This window comes from Oncorhynchus keta, chromosome 29, assembly GCF_023373465.1.
Source record: "Oncorhynchus keta strain PuntledgeMale-10-30-2019 chromosome 29, Oket_V2, whole genome shotgun sequence".
Classification (NCBI taxonomy): Eukaryota; Metazoa; Chordata; class Actinopteri; order Salmoniformes; family Salmonidae; genus Oncorhynchus; species Oncorhynchus keta.
The window spans coordinates 19,961,717-19,981,419 of record NC_068449.1 but is presented as its reverse complement, the minus strand read 5'-3'; the positions used below and the strand labels follow the sequence as shown (position 1 = coordinate 19,981,419).

The following is a 19,703-nucleotide window of genomic DNA, read 5'->3' as shown; positions in this document are numbered from 1 at the left end:
AGCTCCATTAAAGTAATTCTCCTGATTTTTCATCCTCCTTTCCAACCTTTCTGAAACTGTGGCTGTCCTAGTGTATGATTGGAGAAGCCCTAGAGGGGTATGCCCAAAGAGATCCTATTAAATTCCACTGAGTATACCAAACATTAGGTACACCTTCCTAATATTCATCCCAGTCAGTCTGTCATGGAAATAGTTCTTAATGTTTTGTACCCTCAGTATTCGAATTCCTAATTCTATGGGTATGCCAAGAGTGAAAATGTTTTGTGGTTATATTAGTGGTTTCCACACAGCAAAAAAGCCAACAGGAAATCACTTTTCATCAAATTTATTTGTCACATGCGCCGAATACAAGTGTAGACCTTACCGTGAAATGCTTACTTACAAGCCCTTAACCAACAGTGCAGTTGAAGAGTTAAGAAAATATTTACCAAATAAAGTAAAGTAAAAAAAAATTTAAAGTAAAATAACAAGGCTATATACAGGGGGTACCAGTACCGAGTTTATGTGCGGATGTACAAGTTAGTCGAGGTAATTCACTTCAAATCTCTCAGACATTGTTTACATCCCTTATATCTACATTACACGCAGCTACAGGAAACAACAATAACGTCCGAGACTACCCTGCCTGCCAAAAGAATACAAAGCCTTCACTAATCATTTTATACTAGCTCCTCTGTGGGCCTCTAGTGAGAAGCTGACATCATCCCAAATGAGAAACTTGTGTTTCTGCGACATGTGTGTATGTTGTTGTTATTGTCCCCAACTCAGCATCTATCTCAGTATCATGACAACAAATAAGTTATCTGCAAGCCAATTAAAGTGCATTATCAAATCAAACCACACTGCTCATAACTAAGCCTCTGAGACAATTGAGGTAGCACAACAAATAGCCTAGACACCTTTATTTAATTGGACCAAAATCCAAAGGGTTAGGGTAACATTAAAATACAATGTTTAACAATTGTGAGAGTAAGTTAGACTTACACAACATATTAAAGGGAAATTGATATTACACAAATACTACATATTATTGGCAACAGTCCACATGTGAATGACTGATATTGCTTAGACATTACATCATGTGAATCTACAATAGTTATTCTGTTGCTATATTAAGCATTGAATTATGCTGCTGCAACCCCATAATGTTACCCCCTAGAATAGCCACTTTGAAGCAATCTTTAACTACACTTGATAGATTGCTGCGTATTACACTAGATTAGCAACATAATCATGGTTTCTTCATGGTCTCTTTGTAAGACAGGTAGTAATGTTTGGATCAGCCTTCGCTTTGTGATCTTGCGGAATTCCAAGAAAACTGTCCAGCTTCTTAAAGATATAGTACACATCTCTCAGGAGTGACCATCCAGATAGTAGTGGTGCCAGCTCTTGCAGTCTCACGTCGTCTTCTTCTTCTTAGGTGCCGTGTAACTAGCTGTGTGGTGCTCTTTCCTGACATACTTATCATGGCCCTCCCTGGGAAAAAACATTACAAAAACACCAGGATGAATCGCAGGGAATCTAACTTTCTCATAAATCACTGCAATGATGTCAATGCAATGATTTGCTTGAGTTATGCGGCCATAGTAGTAGTATTGTGCAGTACCTGAAGCAGCGGTTGCAGTACAAATCACCATCACAGGTGTGACAGCGGATGGAGGCGTCCTGGTTACAGATGGAGCACCAGGGAAGCTCATCCTCGTCACTGTCTAAATCCTGACAGGTTACCACAGCTGCTGGGGTTCTCGACGACGTTGAAGGAACTGGTGTCTATAACATAGATTAAACAAATATATATTTAATTTTGTTCTTTTACTATCTGCAATTTACTTGTGGAATTCTATGAAGTGTGTGTATTCAAGGAGGACTGCAGGTTTATTACCGGTTTCATGCGAGCATCTGTCTTCTCTATGTTCCTAGGGCCACTGTGCTCAGGAGGTATGTTGTAGCCACTGGCCTCATCTAATGCAGCTTCTTCCGTGAGCTGGGAATGAGTAAACAATGACAACAGTTTGCTTTATCATTCATATTCACCTTTACCAGATCACAGTTTCAATTGTCTCTTTCAATTATGACTATTATAAATAAAATGGCAAAACAGCTGTCCCATGTGGTTATGAAAAGTAGCACTATCTTAAAAGAGGTTGATATGCATCGCCACTATGGGTAGGAATGTAAAAGAACAAGGACTCAGTTGAAATAAAGTACATATTCAAAGTAGGTTCTGCTTTTAGTTGCAGACCTTTTTCAGTATCCTCGTCATGGCCTCTTCCTCAGTCTCGTCCTCGCTGTCAGGGTGTTGGAAGTCTTCCATTGTGACTGAAACAACATGACAGAACACTGTTACAGCACAACAATACAACACAGATGACACATCACATAAACAAGAACACAGATTTGACCACACTGAAGCATTCCAGTGACTGTTGAAATATGGTTTCCTCTCCTCTCTTTCGCTCATAGCTATGGTGAGATTCTGTATGAAGTATTTATATGGGGGAGGGGGAGGGTTAATATCTACATTTAGTAATTTACCCTTGTCAGGGTCCTGTCCCTTGAGCTGGGCCAGCCTCTTGGCCATCTGTAGAACCTGTTCCTGGGAGCAGCGGTCCCGTCTCAGGTCCTCCATGGCGTCGGCCAGCAGGCGGTTCTTTTTATCCTCCAGCTGCCTGGCTGCATCCTGCAGCCCACCCCCATTATCCAGGTTCTCTTCCAGCCTCTCCCCCTCCTGCTTATTCAAGTCATTCATGGGGCCATCCACACCTGGAATGGAAACATGGTTGGAAAATAGATTCAGCATTTACAACAGCTTGATAGAATAGGAAGCCTTTGAATTGTTATCTTTGAATAAAGACTAATTTACAGTAATAGCTCACATAACACATTTCATTAAAGTTGGTACAGTTACAAATGGGAAGAATCCAAATACCTTCAGGATTTGGTTGTTGGGTGTCTATGACAACTTCCTCTGACAACTGAGTGATCAGGTCATTGGCTTGTTCTGTTGAGGTCCGAACATCAGGGGGCTGGTGTACCTGCACAGAGCCACAAAACTAAGTTATTGCAATAATGGGACTTCACTAAGACCTGAAGAATTTGGATACAGAATGAATGAGGTCAAATAGCAGCAACACAAAGTGTTTGCTTAATATGTGTAGTCTAATGCTCAGACTCACAGGTAGAAGGGCTTGGGAGGGAGGAGGTCTTCCCTGTAAGGCTGCCAAGCGGTCCTCCATCTCCCCTGCAGAGGGTACAGGCTGGAGAGGAGCCTTCAGTGCAGCCAGACGGGATTCAATCTCTTTTTCTGACGGGATGGACTCTAAACAAAGGTTGGCCACAGATATAATTTCAGGTATCAGTAAAGATATAGGCTTATTGGAACATAGTGTGTTAGACAATGCTCACTTGGTTTGGTGTCCTCTTTCAGCTTTTGCAGCCTCTCAGCGATGGCCAGGTCCTCTTTACTCAGACGTTTGGTTGGAATGAGGCCTAGTTTGGCATTTCTGCTGCCCCCTGTTTCAGAGGGTGGTATCGGTTGTCCCTGTTTGGCCTCAAGAGCAGCAACACGTCTGCGCAAACACAATATAAAAGGCGTTATGATATCTACCGATAAGCAACATATAGCGAACAGTCGACTGACTCATCAAACCACCTGTACTCACTTTTTGTAGTTTTCAGGAGGGGACCATCTTGCGGCATTATTTTGGTTTTCTCCACTGCCAAAACAGTATTCAGAGAGCAAGCAAAACCAGCGAATCAAATATCATGTTATTGAATAGGAATAACGTTTTGGTAGAAAAGCAAAACTACATCATCACTCCACCTTGTGAGATTCCCATGACATTGCTTGCAGATCTTCTGCTGGGTGTTGCCACAGCGAGGCACCAATGCGTTGAAAGTCAGGCAACCCGAGCAAAATGAACGCCCACAGTTCTTACAGCCCAACTGTAAAAGATGACAATTAAAACATAAAACAAGGAGTTCGAACCTGTACCAGATGATTTGACAATTATAGGCAGTCAAATATTCAGGTAACTACAGCAACTGATAATGAGTAACGTTACTAGAGGGTAGAAACAAACCTCCTTCCTGAAGAGAGTGAACTTTGATGCACAACAATAGCAACGGTTGTCCATTTCGCCGCATTTAGAGTAATGGAATCTGTTTGAACGGACACTACTGCTATCGTCATGCCATCTACGTATGATACAGTAATTTGTCAAATAAACATAAAACTAACTACTTCATAGCGAGATTTGTTTAGACTATCTAAGAAAAATCCATTGATCAATCAGGAAGTCCACCGGAAGTTGCATGTACATTAAGTCAAGGTTCAAAATATAACTGGCCATATGATAAATGTAGTCCTAAAATATAAATTTAAAGCAAACATATTTTTTTTATGGAAGATATTATATCTGAATGGTTTTCGTATCCACCGGAAATAATATATTATCGGCGAAAAACACATTGATTTTTTCAAACGAGTTTCTCGTTTACTAACATCGTTGGGTGTGACCATCCAATCATCTTTGTCCAAATCTTCTCGCGGTTCGAGTTCAAAAGACACAGAACAACCAACATGAAAAGGACAACGACCCAGTCCAGTGTTGTTTAACTTTTACAAAAAATATACATATTTTATCAAGAAAGTTGTCGAAGAAAAAATATATATCTAGCACGGTAAGATATGTTTGATATAACGTTAGCCTAATACGATTTGGAAACCTAGCTTTGTATTCGCTAGCTAACCAGCTAGCTACTGTGGCTAACTTGGCTAACGCTAGCCACCTAGCTAGTTATTTTTATGTAAGTACTGTAGCTAGCGCTTTTGCAAACACATTTCAAAGCGTGATACCTTGTTTGTTACTTGCCTTGTAAAATATTACAAGTTGTCCAAGAGATTTACTTGTGTGGCTTGTCATTGTCTGCTGTTATTGTAGCTAGCTAGCTAGCTGACTTACAGAACCAAAATGGCAGAAGGTGGAGAGGCAGACTGGGAACTTTGCAAAGAGAACATCCAGCCCTTGAAGAAAGGTCGGGCCATATCAGTTTTACACCAGGCACTCAGTCAACAGCAAGAGGGTTCGAGCTCTGCCACCAACCAACACAAACAGTAAGGATGCCTTTATTAAAGTACTTAACTATTTGATTTATTTATTTTACCTTTATTTAACTAGGCAAGTCAGTTAAGAATAAATTCTTATTTTCAATTACTGCCTAGGAACAGTGGGTTAACTGCCTGTTCAGTGGCAGAATGACAGATTTGTACCTTGTCAGCTCGGGGGTTTGAACTCGCAACCTTCCGGTTACTCGTCCAACGCTCTAACCACTCTAACTCTGCCGCCCAAACTATCTACAAACAGGGATTTAAGTGCCGTGCCGTGCTTGGGATGGGAGGGAGAGACAGCATAAAGTGGGAATTTTGCTTACTAGCTATCTAACATTAAATAACCAGTTTTGGGGCAGTTTCACAAGGTATTCTGGTTCTTGGCTTGACTGAATGGTGTGAATTTAGTGTTGACAAATCTGCAAACAGGCCTATTGTTTTGTTTTCAACCAATGTGTTTGTTGTCTTCAGGGCTTTTGAGTCTGAACTGAGAGTGTATGATGGAGATGACCCCCTTGATGTTTGGGATCGGTAAGATGAAAAGGATTACTCTGGCCAAAACTGTGATCATACCTGAATGAATATTACAGTGTGAATGTCTTAATGTTCATTGATATTGTCATTATTGTAGCCAGATAACATGGTGCCTTTTGAACAGGTATGTTAAATGGACAGAGCAGACCTATCCACAGGGAGGAAAGGAGAGTAACCTTAATGTGCTTTTGGAGAGAGCTGTGATGTGCTTTACAGAGGAAAATAAATATCACAATGACAGCCGTTATGTTGACCTATGGATCAAATTTGTAAGTAACCCTTGTCCTTTGTTCATACAGCTTTATCATGTGACAAGTGTCAATCAAACAAGTTGTATTCATGACTGTGTATGTACTCTGTCTTCCTGTATTAGGCAGAGAGTGGTCACGAGCCTTTGGATATCTACAGATATATGCGAGCCCAGGGAATAGGAGTACAACAAGCTTCCTTCTACATTGCCTGGTCTGAGGAGTATGAGCATCAGGGTAACTCTCGAACAGCAGACAGTGTCTATCAGGAGGGCTTCAAGCGTGGGGCTGAACCTCTGGAGAAACTCCTGCAGTTCCACAAGTATGGATCTACTTAATTTTTTTTACTGGATCTACTTCCATGCTGTTTGAGGTGGTTTTACTTCTCCTAGCATAATTCAATATTTTGTGTCATCTGTTGCAGGGCTTTGCAGGCGCGTGTGTCCCGGCAGGTGATGTCTGGAATGGTGAATGACGAGGAGGAGGAAGCTGAGGCAGCAAAGCCTGAGCGGGCTTCTCTGGTGGATTTAAAACACAGGGGGAAGAAAAAGGCTGTTGCACCCATTAGTAGAGTTGGTGCAGCACTAAGCAGTAAGCACATGTCTCTTTTCAAAATGATAAATCATTCCAGGTTAAAGTGTCATGTTGGGTTATGTAATGTCATTAAGAAGAATATATTTATGATTTTTGACTCTATATTACTTGTTTGTTCACAGGTAATTCACGAAGCCTACAGTTACAAGGCCCACCAGCTCTGGCCAGCAGTGGTCAAAACCGTTGCCTTGTGATCTTTGATGAGAACAAGGCTGTCAGCGCTGAGCCCTCTGAACCAAAGTTGGAATCTTGGATGGCCCCACCCCCATCGAGATTCAAGGAGAACGAGCAGAGGCCTGAGAAATGGAGCGACGTAAAGGTATGAGGCACACAGTAATGGGACTTAAGGCTTGTTATAATTTATGACTGAATTTGGTGTGTTCTATTGTAGATGCCAATGAAGTCCAGGTTTGGTCACAGTGTTGTGGCTCTGCCCAGCAAGCCAAACTTCCAGCCCTTTGTGGAGGAGTCGGATCAGCCTCCAGCTATGTGAGTGTAAACTGAGATCATCTTAATCATAACTAACTGAATTAACTACTGCGACTGGAACAGCAAAGATCCATTTTTCTATTCAAAGAAATGTAGGTCGAGCAATAAATTATTTCAAAATTGTGTGACCCAGCAGTAACCCTGAGCTGTATGCCTTTGGCATAGTTTGTTTCTGCTCCAGCTGTGTTTTAGTTATTTGTTCTGACACCTTATTCCTCCAGGACACCGTGTAAGATCAACCCAGCAGTGAATTCAGTGTTGTCTGCGCGGAAGCCCTGCGGGGATGAGACTCCTCTGAAGAGACTGCAGCAACAACAGCAGGAAGAGGGGAAAGCTCTGGAGCAGAGCATGTACTGCAAAAAGCTGCTGCTCAGTGGCGCCTCCGAGTTCTGCTTTGAGGAACTGCGGGCTGAGCGCTACCGACAGAAGAAGGCCTTGGAGTCAGGGGGCAGTGGCAAGGAAGAGCAAGCGGGCTCTGGTCTTCCAAACTGACACATTTCAACAAGGACATGTTCAGTGTTTTATTATTAGGTAGGAGACTATCAGTGTCATCATGTATGTATTTTAGAGTTTGTGTATATAAAAAGTTTCAAACTTGTCCACTGTGGGAGTCAAACCCACAAGGGTCATGCTCTACTAACTGAGCCAGACGGGACCACTAATAACACACTATGTATCTGTCTTTCTTTCCTGCTGCTTCATGTAACCTCCCAGTGTAATTAACCTTTCAGTGGTGTAGGAATGACAGGGAGAAATCCAGAGGTGAGAATGACATGGTTCAATTCATATCGATGCATAGCTGTCACTGCTGTGTATTTTTTTAACTTTTTTTTTATATATATATTTTTTAACATTTAGTTAACAAGGCAAGTCCGTTAAGAACAAATTCTTATTTTCAATGACAGCCTAGGAGCAGTGGGTTAACTACCTGTTCAGGGGCAGAACGACAGATATGTTCCTTGTCAGCTTGGGGATTTGAACTTGCAACCTTTCGGTTACTAGTCCAAAGCTCTAACCACTAGGATGTGTGTGTGTGTGTGTGTGTGTGTACTGTACCAGTCAAAAGTTTGGGCACACCTACTCATTCAAGGGTTATTGTTTATTTTTGCGCTTTTCTACATTGTAGAATAATATTGAATACAACAAAACTATGAAATAACACATGGAATCATGTAGTAACCTAAAAAGTCAACATATGCAACAAATCAACATGTACTACCGTTCAAAAGTTTGGGGTCACTTAGAAATGTCCTGGTTTTTGAAAGAAAAGCACATTATTTGACCATTGAAATAAAATAGATCAGAAATACAGTGTAAACATTGTTCATGTTGTAAATGACTATTGTAGCTGGAAACGGCAGATTTTAAAATTGAATGCATAGGCGTACAGAGGTCCATTAGCAACCATCACTCCTGTGTTCCAGTGGCACGTTGTGTTAGCTAATCCAAGTATCATTTTATAAGGCTAATTGATCATTAGAAATCCCCTTTGCAATTATTATAGCAAAGCTGAGAACTTGTCTGATTAAAGAAGCAATAAAACTGGCCTTCTTTTGACTAGTTGAGTATCTGGAGCATCAGCATTTGTGGGTTTGATTACAGGCTTCACAAAATGTTGCGAACTGGCTCTAACCAGAATAGCAAGAGGAGTGGGAGGCTCTGGTGCACAACTGAGCGAGAGGACAAGTACATTCGTGTCTAGTTTGAGAAACAGATGCCTCACAAGTCCTCAACTGGCAGCTTCATTAAATAGTACCTGCCAAACACCGGTCTCAACGTCAACAGTGAAGCGGTGACTCCGGGATGCTATTTCATAGTTTTGATGTCTTCGCTATTACAATGTAGAAAATAGTAAAACTAGAAGAAACCCTGGAATGAGTAGGCATGTCCAAACTTTTGACTGATTCTGTCGGTTTAAATGTACCCCACAGCTCTGGTGACAATTTTATAATAAATTTGAAGTAAAGGTTAAAATAAAATTTCATTTGTCACATACACATGTTTAGCAGATGTTAATGCGAGTGTAGCGAAATGCTTGTGCTTCTAGTTCCGACAATGCAGTGATAACCGAGTAATCTAACCTAACAATTTCACAACAAAACGGCTTCCTAAAGAAAATCAAATCCAAACCTGACCAAAAGAGCACTCTTCCTTGGCTAAATGGAGAAATCTGGAAATTGATGAAAGAACGAGATTATGCTCTAAAAATAGCCCTAAAATCTAAATTAGAGCATGACAGACGTAGGTTTACCATGTTGAGAAATAAGGTGATGAAAGAAATCAGACAGGCCAAGGCAAACTTTTTTATTAACATAATTGGTGAAGCAAAGGGAAATTCTAAATTGATATGGGAGAATCTAAAAAAGTTAACAGGGAAAGACCATAGTAACACTGCAAAAAGACTAGAAATCATGGTGAATAACAATCTAACACAGGATGCAGTCGAAATAGCAATAGCCTTCAATTCCTACTTTATTGACTCTGTCAGGGTACTGACACAGAACCCCTCCACTGGTTTCTTGGGCTCAGTGCTAGTGAATGACACTCAACCTGTCTTCATCATAAGGGAGGTTTCTGAGTCAAAGGTGAACAAGGTGATTAGCTCACTAAAGAACTCTAAAGCCAAAGATGTGTTTGGGATGGACTCTACCTTTCTTAAAAACTACAAAGAGTCACTCATTGGCCCCATTACTAAGGTCACCAACACATCTATTGGTCTCGGTGTGTTTCCAAGGGTATGGAAGTCGGCCATAATAACGTCCATCTTTAAATCAGGCGACCCTGCTGACGTGAGTAACTACAGGCCCATTAGTATACTACCTGTGGTGTCAAAGGTTGTTGAAAAGTGTGTAGCAGAACAACTGATTGCCCACCTCAACAACAGCCCCTTCACATTACACTCCATGCAGTTTGGCTTCAGAGCGAAACACTCCACAGAAACGGCCAACTGCTTTCTTCTGAAAATGTGAAGTCCAAGATGGACAAAGGGGGTGCTGTTGGGGCTGTGTTTCTGGACCTAAGGAAGGCTTTTGATACTGTTAACCATGAGATTCTCATCACAAAATTGTCCAAGTTCAACTTTTCCCCTGATGCCTTGAGATGGATGAAATCATACCTTGAAGGCAGAACTCAGTGTGTCAGAGTGAGCAATGAGCTGTCGCCCACTCGTAGCTATGATGTGGGCGTGCCCCAAGGGTCAATACTGGGGCCCCTCCTGTTCAGCCTGTACATTAATGATCTGCCTTCTGTCTGTACTGGGTCTGAAGTTCAAATGTATGCAGATGATACAGTGATATATGTGCATGCAAAGAGCAAACAACAAGCTGCACAAGAACTCACTACTGTAATGGTCCAGGTTACAAAGTGGCTCAGTGACTCGTGTTTGCATCTCAATGTGAAAAAAACTGTTTGCATGTTCTTCACAAAGAGGGCAACAGATGCTACTGAGCCGGATTTCTATGTGTCAGGGGAGAAGCTCCAGGTGGTATCCAATTTTAAGTACCTTGGCATCATACTTGATTCCAAACTCTTTTAAAAAGCATGTGAAAAAGGTAATTCAAATAACTAAATTCAACCTAGCTAATTTCCGATTTATACGAAATTGTTTGACTACAGAGGTAGCAAAACTGTACTTCAACTCTATGATACTCCCCCACTTAACATACTGCTTGACTAGTTGGGCCCAAGCTTGCTGTACAACATTAAAACCTATTCAGTCTCTCTACAAACAGGCTCTCAAAGTGCTTGATAGGAAGCCCAATAGCCATCATCATTGTCACATCCTTAGAAAGCATGAGCTCTTGAGTTGGGAAAATCTTGTGCAATACACCGACGCATGTCTTGTATTCAAGATCCTTAATGGCCTGGCTCCCCCTCCACTCAATATTTTTGTTAAACAGAAAACCCAGACATATGGCAGCAGATCCACAAGGTCTGCCATGAGAGGTGACTGTATAGTTCCCCTAAGGAAAAGCACCTTTAGTAAATCTGCATTCTCTGTGAGAGCTTCCCATGTCTGGAATACACTGCCATCAGACACACAACTGCACCACATATCACACTTTCACAAAATGCTTGAAGACATGGCTAAAGGTCAATCAGATTTGTGAACATGGTCCCTAGCTGTGTGTTGCCGCTTTCCATGTTGTCTGTTGTCTGTAGCGTGTGAGGTGTGGAAACACTTTGTTGCTTTTATGAATTTTGTCTTGCTGCTTTTTGTTCTATGTTGCTCTGTCTGTATGCTACGTCTTGCTTGTCCTATGCTGCTCTGTCTGTATGCTATGTCTTGCTTGTCCTATGTTGCTATGTCTTGCTTGTTCTATGTTGCTATTGTCTATATTGTAATTGTTTTTAATAACCTGCCCAGGGACTGCGGTTGAAAATTAGCCGGCTGGCTAAAACCGGCACTTTTACTGAAACGTTGATTAATGTGCACTGTCCCTGTAAAAATAAAAAATAAACTCAAACTCAAACAACTACCTTATACACACGAGTGTAAAGGGATGAATAATATGTGCATAAAAATATATGAATGAGTGATGGTACAGAACAGCATAGGCATGATGCAGTAGATGGTATCGAGTACAGTATGTACATATGAGATGAGTAATATAGGGTATGTAAACATATAAAAGTGGCATTGATTAAAGTGGCTAGGGATAAATGTATTACATAAAGATGGCAAAATGCAGTAGATTATATTTTTTATTTCACCTTTATTTAACCAGGTAGGCAAGTTGAGAACAAGTTCTCATTTACAATTGCGACCTGGCCAAGATAAAGCAAAGCAGTTCGACACATACAACAACACAGAGTTACACATGGAGTAAAACAATGGTGCCATGGTGGCAAAGTAAATACAATATAGCAAGTAAAAAAACATTGGAATGGTAGATTAGCAGTGGAAGAATGTGCAAAGTAGAAATAAAAAATAAATAAAAAAAGCTAGTGAGGGAGATAAGTGTTTCCAGTTTCAGAGATTTTTGTAGTTCGTTCCAGTCATTGGCAGCAGAGAACTGGAGGGGTTTTGGGGGTGACCAGAGAGATATACCTGCTGGAGCGCGTGCTACAGGTGGGTGATGCTATGGTGACCAGCGAGCTGAGATAAGGGGGGACTTTACCTAGCAGGGTCTTGTAGATGACATGGAGCCAGTGGGTTTGGCGACGAGTATGAAGCGAGGGCCAGCCAACGAGAGCGTACAGGTCGCAATGGTGGGTAGTATATGGGGCTTTGGTGACAAAACAGATTGCACTGTGATAGACTGCATACAATTTGTTGAGTAGGGTATTGGAGGCTATTTTGTAAATGACAACGCCTAAGTCGAGGATTGGTAGGATGGTCAGTTTTACAAGGGTATGTTTGACAGCATGAGTGAAGGATGCTTTGTTGCGAAATAGGAAGCCAATTCTAGATTTAACTTTGGATTGGAGATGTTTGATGTGGGTCTGGAAGGAGAGTTTACAGTCTAACCAGACACCTAGGTATTTGTAGTTGTCCACGTATTCTAAGTCAGAGCCGTCCAGAGTAGTGATGTTGGACAGGCGGGCAGGTGCAGGCAGCGATCGGTTGAAGAGCATGCATTTAGTTTTACTTGTATTTAAGAGCAATTGGAGGCCACGGAAGGAGAGTTGTATGGCATTGAAGCTTGCCTGGAGGGTTGTTAACACAGTGTCCAAAGAAGGGCCAGAAGTATACAGAATGGTGTTGTCTGCGTAGAGGTGGATCAGAGACCCACCAGCAGCAAGAGCGACCTCATTTATGTATACAGAGAAGAGAGTCGGTCCAAGAATTGAACCCTGTGGCACCCCCATAGAGACTGCCAGAGGTCCGGACAGCAGACCCTCCAATTTGACACACTGAACTCTATCAGAGAAGTAGTTGGTGAACCAGGCGAGGCAATCATTTGAGAAACCAAGGCTGTCGTGTCTGCCGATGAGGATGTGGTGATTGACAGAGTCGAAAGCCTTGGCCAGATCAATGAATACAGCTGCACAGTAATGTTTCTTATCGATGGCGGTTAAGATATTGTTTAGGACCTTGAGCGTAGCTGAGGTATAGAGTACAGTATATACATATGAGATGAGTAATGTAGGGTATGAGAACATTATATTAAGTGGCATTGTTTAAAGTGACTGGTGATACATTTTTTACATACATTTTTCCATTATTAAAGTGGCTGGAGTTGAGTCAGTATGTTGGCAGCAGCCACTCAATGTTAGTGGTGGCTGTTTAACAGTCTGATGGCCTTGAGATAGAAGCTGTTTTTCAGTCTCTCGGTCCCTGCTTTGATGCGCCTGTACTGGCCTCTCCTTCTGGATGATAGCGGGGTGAACAGTCTTGTGATGTGTTTATGATGAGTCTTGTGATAATTGTTGCCTGATGAACTGGAGCCTGTCGTATGACTCACTGTCAGTAGAGGGCGCAGAGTTCAAATATGGGCTACTTTGCATTTTTTCAACTGAGGTTATTTGAACCTCCAATTGAATATGAGATGAGTATTTGTATTTATTTGTTATGGATCCACATTAGCTGCTGCTACTCTTCCTGGCGTCCAGCAAAATTAAGGCCGTTATGCAATTTCATAAACATTACAATACATTCATAACAGATTTCACACCACTGTGTGCCCTCAGGCCCCTACCCCACTACCACATATCTACGACACAAAATCTATGTGTACGCATGTGTATAGTACATATATTATCATGTGTATGCATGTGTCTGTGCCTATGTTTGTGTTGCTCTACAGTCCTCGCTGTTCCATAAGGTGTATTTGATTCTACTGCTTGCATCAGTTACCTGTGTGAAATAGAGTTCCATGTAGGCATGGCTGTATGTAGTACTGTGCACCTCCCATAATCTGTTCTGGACTTGGGGACTGTGAAGAGACCTCTTGTGGGGTATGCATGAGTGTCTGAGCTGTGTGGTAGTCGTTTAAACAGACAGCTCGGTGCTTTCAACATGTCAATACCTCTCACAAATACAAGTAGTGATGAAGTCAATCTCTCCTCCACTTTGAGCCAGGACAGATTGACATGCATGTTATTAATGTTTGCTCTCTGTGTACATCCATGTGCCAGCCATGCTGCCCTGTTCTGAGACAATAGCAATTTTCCTAAGTCCCTCTTTGTGGCACCTGACCACACGACTGAACAGTAGTCTAGGTGTGACAAAACTAGAGCCTGTTGGACCAACCTTGTTGATAGTGCTTTTTAAGAAGGTAGAGCAGCGCTTTATTAATGGACAGACTTCTCCCCATCTTAGCTACTGTTGTATCAATATGTTTTGACCATGACAGTTTACAATCCATGGTTACTCTAATCAGTTTAGTCACCTCAACTGTCTCAATTTCCACATTATTTAGTTGAGGTTTAGGGTTTAGTCAATGATTTGTCCGAAATACAATGCTTTTTGTTTTTGAAATATTTAGGACTAACTTATTCCTTGCCACCCATTCTGAAACTAACTACAGCTCTTTGTTCTGTGTTGCAGTCATTTCAGTTGTTGTAGTAGCTGACGTTTATAATGTTGAGTCATCCGCATACATCGACACTCAAAGCCAGTGGCATGTCGTTTGTAAAGATTGAAAAAAGTAAGGGGCCTAGACAGCTGCCCTGGGGAATACCTGATTCTACCTGGCTTCCATTAAAGAACACCCTCTGTGTTTTGTTAGACAGGTAACTCTTTATCCACAATATAGCAATGGGTGTTAAGCCATAACACGTGTTTTCTTTTAGCAGATCATGTCAAAGGCCGCACTGAAGTCTAACAAATCAGCCACAATAATCTTTTTATCATCAATTTCTCTCAGCCAATCATCAGTCATTTGTGTGAGTGCTGTGCTTGTTGAATGTCCTTTCCTATCAGCGTGCTGAAAGTCTGTTGTTAATTGGTTTACTGTAAAATAGCTTTTTATCTGGTCAAACACCATTTTTTCTAAAACTTTACTAAAGGTTGGTAACAGGCTGATTGGTCGGATATTTGAGCCAGTAAAGGGGGCTTTACTATTCTTAGATAGCGGAATGACTTTTGCTTCCCTCCAGGCCTGAGCGCAGTAGGCTTGTAGTAGGCTTAAATTGAAGATATGGAAATATAGTCCGCTATTATCCTCAGTAATTTTCCATCCAAGTTGTCAGACCCCGCTGGCTTATCATTGTTGCTAGACAACAATAATTTTTTTCACCTCTTCCACATTCACTTTACGGAATTCAAAATTACAATTCTTGTCTTTCTGAATTTGGTCAGATATACTTGGATGTGTAGTGCATCCAATGTGTTGCTGGCATGTCATGCCTAAGTTTGCTAATCTTGCCAATGAAAATATCAATAAAGTAGTTGGCAATATCAGTTGTTTTTGTGATGAATGAGCATGAGTTGAGTGCCTTTTTTCCCAAAATGTTGTTGAAGGTGCTCCAAAGCTTTTATCTTTGTCTCATAGTGTAGTTTCTTTTTTAAAATTCCATTTATTCACATGATTTCTCAATTTGCAGTACGTTTGCCAATCGGTTGTGCAGCCAGACTTTTGCCTCATCCCTCTCAACCATAAAATTGTTCAATTCCTCATTGAGTATACTGCTCTACACAAGCCCTTGCTGGAGGCTAAAGGAGCAAACACTCTGCAACGAGCTGCACTGTCAAACTGCCATAAACTAACTCAATTCACCATATTTGATGTGGCCACATATATCTTAATTATTCAAATGAAATTATTACATTCTCTAACTGGAGGATGTTCTTGAATTTTTCTGTTATGGAGAACGCCCACAATGATATAGCTGCTTGTCATATTGTATCAGCCAGAATCTTAATTTTAACTTCATATTTTCTTAATTGTCCGAGGGAGGTCCAGTCTGACCCTACTGATATAGTAACAAGTAATCCACTGTGATGATGGGATACATGGCTGCTCAGAGGGCAGATTTGATAACTGGGTGGGAGATAGGTGACTAATTAGCAAGTTAAATCCAGCCTTCTTAGTTGGGTTGTGTGAGCAGCAGAGCAGGCCTAGTCACTCCCCTGAGACCCCTACCACCAGGCTGCTGCTGCTACACCAAGGAACTAGAGGGAAGGACATCCTAAATCACATTTACCGCTGGAGGAATTCACGTAGAAACCCACACACAAAACACTGTATGGACCTCACCCTTCATTTTGACTGGATCTGAGTGCCTCCCAACTGGTGAGTCCCCAAAAGTAAAATGTTAATTTTGTGAGAATAGATACACATACAATGTTTAGTGTTATTGCAATTATCTATCTTAGCTGAATCATTTGTATTCTTACTGAAATGTTTGCTGCATGACTCATTAAACGCTTATCCAGACAGTTCTTGATGCAGAAAATCCATACTTCTCTCTTCTTAAAGCCAGCTGTGGAGAGGCCACTATCTATGCTTAATAGGGTTTTGCAAGGCCCTAGGAGGGGCACTTTTGTCTGGCCCGGTTAGTTTGATAGGCAAACACAGTCAGGCTATTTTGACCATGTCTCACAGCTGGTGCTTTTAAGCTATGTCTGGTTTTATTTACAACATCATTTAATAGCTAAATTCCTGCCCAAGCCATTACTTCACTTAGCAGAAGTCCTTGCGAGACCTGACGTAGCTCATTGTAGGGTTACGCTGAACTAGCCATAGAAAAGGGACAGGTGTATGACAGCTAATCATTTCAGAATAATACCATGTCATGCTTTACAATGTTAGGATATGGACTCAGGGGCTGCTGCTCACTCTGAGGTTCTCAGGTCATAGAATTGATGTGGGCTCTGACCACTCACTGATGACCACTCACTGAGTCAACCACAACCACAGTCAACACTAATGTCCTGAGGCGCTCTACCCCATTCTTGAATATTGCCCAGGGCAAATCCTGAGTAACCCGGCTAACTGTCATTGAAATTGAAATGCAAGCAATTTAAGTGGTTTCTTATGAAAATAAAGGCTTCAATTGAATTACTATAGCTACAAAAGGTTCAAAAGGCCTACTTTGGAATGCATGAATCATTACCCCCAGTTCATCTGGTGACTCATTATAATAATCAGAAGCAGTAGCAGCCTCATCAAGCATGACAATGCATGACAAACAACAATATATGTGTACTGTTCAGCCTCTGGCTAGCACAGCAAGTCACTATCGTTATTGCTTAAATGCAATGTGTCAGTCTCTTTGACGAAAGTCATATTTTCAGGTTTGTATTGCCTCGTGTTTGATTTTGAATTATATTACAATATTAGATAAATAACATGGAGGCCAAAGCCAGAATGCATATTTTTTATAAATAAAGGGAGGATCGCTACTCAGGCTTTTTAAAAACCAATCAAGCCAGGTTCCACACACTGTATGCACAATGTCACGGGATAAGGGGAACAAGCAAACAAACTGGTGTCTATAAACAAGCATCAAAAGAACGAGAGACCTCCAGATAGCGAAAGCAAACATAGGCATTTACAGGGTATTTCTGTTATTGTGGGATATTAGTAGGAGACCTGTGTTATGGGATGAGGCTGTACAACTGCCCTGCCCACCCAATATGACCAAAAGCACCACAAAAGTACTAACAGAAGAGACCCAGCAGAAGGCAGGCCAATCAATATCAGCAATAACATCGACGACAACAAAGAGAACAGTGAAGGGAGGTCACATCTGCCAAGCCCAAGTGGCCATAATCTGGATTATTGTTATACAAATTGAGTCTTTTGCCCAGGTTATTTTGATGTGGGGTTAAATAACATTATTTACGGTTGTTATAGAGCCTATGCAAAGGTATATTCGAATCAAAATACCATGTATTACAGTGTTCTAAATGATCGTGTATTACAGTGTTCTAAATGACCGTGTATTACAGTGTTCTATGTGACAATGTATTACAGTGTTCTAAATGACCATGTATTAGTGTTCTAAATGACCATGTATTACAGTGTTCTAAATGACCATGTATTACAGTGTTTTACGTGACAATGTATTACAGTGTTCTAAATGACCATGTATTACAGTGTTCTAAATGACAATGTATTACAGTGTTCTAAATGACCGTGTATTACAGTGTTCTGAATGACCGTGTATTAGTGTTCTAAATGACCATGTATTACAGTGTTCTAAATGACCAGGTATTACAGTGTTCTAAATGACGAAGGTATTACAGTGTTCTAAATGACGAAGGTATTACAGTGTTCTAAATGACCAGAATTACAATTGCAGTGTTATAAATGACTGTGTATTACAGCGTTCAAAATGACAACGTATTACAGTGTTCTGAATGACCAGATATTACAGTGTTCTAAATGACCATGTATTGCAGTGTTGAGAATGACCATCTATTACAGTGTTCTAAATGACCATGTATTACAGTGTTCTAAATGACGAAGGTATTACAGTGTTCTAAATGACCAGATATTACAGTGTTCTAAATGACCATGTATTACAGTGTTCTAAATGACCAAGGTATTACAGTGTTCTAAATGACCAGATATTACAGTGTTCTAAATGACCATGTATTGCAGTGTTGAGAATGACCATCTATTACAGTGTTCTAAATGACCATGTATTACAGTGTTCTAAATGACGAAGGTATTACAGTGTTCTAAATGACCAGATATTACAGTGTTCTAAATGACCATGTATTGCAGTGTTGAGAATGACCATCTATTACAGTGTTATAAATGACCGTGTCTCACAGCGTTCAAAATGACAACGTATTACAGTATTCTAAATGACCATGTATTCTAAATGGCCATGTTTTACAGTGTTCTAAATGGCCATGTTTTACAGTGTTCTAAATGACAACGTATTACAGTATTCTAAATGACCATGTATTCTAAATGGCCATGTTTTACAGTGTTCTAAATGGCCATGTTTTACAGTGTTCTAAATGACAACGTATTACAGTATTCTAAATGACCATGCATTCTAAATGGCCATGTTTTACAGTGTTCTAAATGACCGTGTATTAGTGTTCTGAATGACTGCGAATTAGTGTTCTAAATGACCATGTATTACAGTGTTCTACATGACCATGTAATACAGTGTTCTAAATGACCATGTATTGCAGTGTTGTGAATGACCATCTATTACAGTGTTATAAATGACAGTGTATTACAGCGTTCAAAATGACAACGTATTACAGTGTTATAAATGACCGTGTATTACAGCGTTCTAAATGACCATGTATTACAGTGTTCTAAATGACCATGCATTCTAAATGACCGTGTATTACAGCGTTCAAAATGACAACGTATTACAGTGTTCTAAATGACCATGTATTCTAAATGACCGTGTATTAGTGTTCTGAATGAACATGTCTTAGTGTTCAAATTGACCATGTATTACCGTGTTCTAAATGACCATGTATTACATTGTTCTAAATGACCAGGTATGACAGTGTTCTAAATGTATTACAGTGTTCTAAATGACCGTATATTACAGCGCTCTAAATTACAGTGTTCTAAATGACCTTGTACTACAGTGTTCTAAATTACGCGTATTACAGCGGTCTAAATTACAGTCTTTTAATTGACCGTGTTTTACAGTGTTCTAAATGACCGCGTATTACAGCGTTCTAAATGACCGTGTATTACAGCGTTGTAAATTACTGTGTATTACTGTGTTCTAAATGACCTTGTATTACAGCATTCTAATTGACCGTGTATTACAGCGTTCTAAATGGCCATGTATTGCAGTGTTGTGAATGACCATCTATTACAGTGTTCTAAATGACCGTGTATTACAGCATTCTA

The 19,703-nt window shown here is 40.7% G+C and overlaps 2 protein-coding genes across 3 annotated transcripts; one reads left to right on the top strand and one right to left on the bottom strand.

The window, feature by feature from the left end:
- Positions 1-309: 309 nt before the first annotated feature.
- On the bottom strand, positions 310-4,341 carry zfyve19 (zinc finger, FYVE domain containing 19). Its single transcript, XM_035742741.2, has 11 exons — positions 4,083-4,341; positions 3,824-3,945; positions 3,663-3,716; positions 3,406-3,569; positions 3,177-3,319; positions 2,930-3,035; positions 2,536-2,763; positions 2,243-2,319; positions 1,883-1,984; positions 1,607-1,770; positions 310-1,476 (listed from the first exon to the last, which is right to left on the bottom strand). The coding sequence occupies exons 1-11, from the start codon at positions 4,134-4,136 to the stop codon at positions 1,398-1,400; spliced, it is 1,293 nt and encodes a 430-aa protein (XP_035598634.1). The 5' UTR covers positions 4,137-4,341; the 3' UTR covers positions 310-1,397.
- Positions 4,342-4,518: 177 nt separating this feature from the next.
- bub1bb (BUB1 mitotic checkpoint serine/threonine kinase Bb) lies at positions 4,519-8,970 on the top strand. 2 transcript variants are annotated; one of them, XM_035742743.2, is made up of 9 exons: positions 4,519-4,683; positions 4,944-5,116; positions 5,582-5,641; positions 5,769-5,913; positions 6,018-6,214; positions 6,317-6,483; positions 6,609-6,805; positions 6,878-6,975; positions 7,197-8,970. In XM_035742743.2, the coding sequence occupies exons 2-9, from the start codon at positions 4,974-4,976 to the stop codon at positions 7,465-7,467; spliced, it is 1,278 nt and encodes a 425-aa protein (XP_035598636.1). In that variant the 5' UTR covers positions 4,519-4,683; positions 4,944-4,973; the 3' UTR covers positions 7,468-8,970. The 2 variants fall into 2 exon arrangements, with proteins under 2 accessions (XP_035598636.1, XP_035598637.1); XM_035742744.2 differs by having other exon boundaries at positions 4,526-4,683; positions 4,948-5,116.
- Positions 8,971-19,703: the final 10,733 nt, after the last annotated feature.

Bases quoted from the DNA above. Each gene is read 5' to 3' on its own strand.
- bub1bb (XM_035742743.2), top strand. From the start codon at position 4,974: ATGGCAGAAGGTGGAGAGGCAGACTGGGAACTTTGCAAAGAGAACATC. The intron at 5,642-5,768 runs GTAAGATGAAAA...CCTTTTGAACAG, and splicing joins CCCCTTGATGTTTGGGATCG to GTATGTTAAATGGACAGAGC. The intron at 6,806-6,877 runs GTATGAGGCACA...GTTCTATTGTAG, and splicing joins AGAAATGGAGCGACGTAAAG to ATGCCAATGAAGTCCAGGTT.
- zfyve19 (XM_035742741.2), bottom strand. From the start codon at position 4,136: ATGGACAACCGTTGCTATTGTTGTGCATCAAAGTTCACTCTCTTCAGG. The intron at 3,320-3,405 runs GTGAGCATTGTC...ACCTTTGTTTAG, and splicing joins GAAAGAGGACACCAAACCAA to AGTCCATCCCGTCAGAAAAA. The intron at 2,764-2,929 runs GTATTTGGATTC...TTTCCATTCCAG, and splicing joins CCAACAACCAAATCCTGAAG to GTGTGGATGGCCCCATGAAT.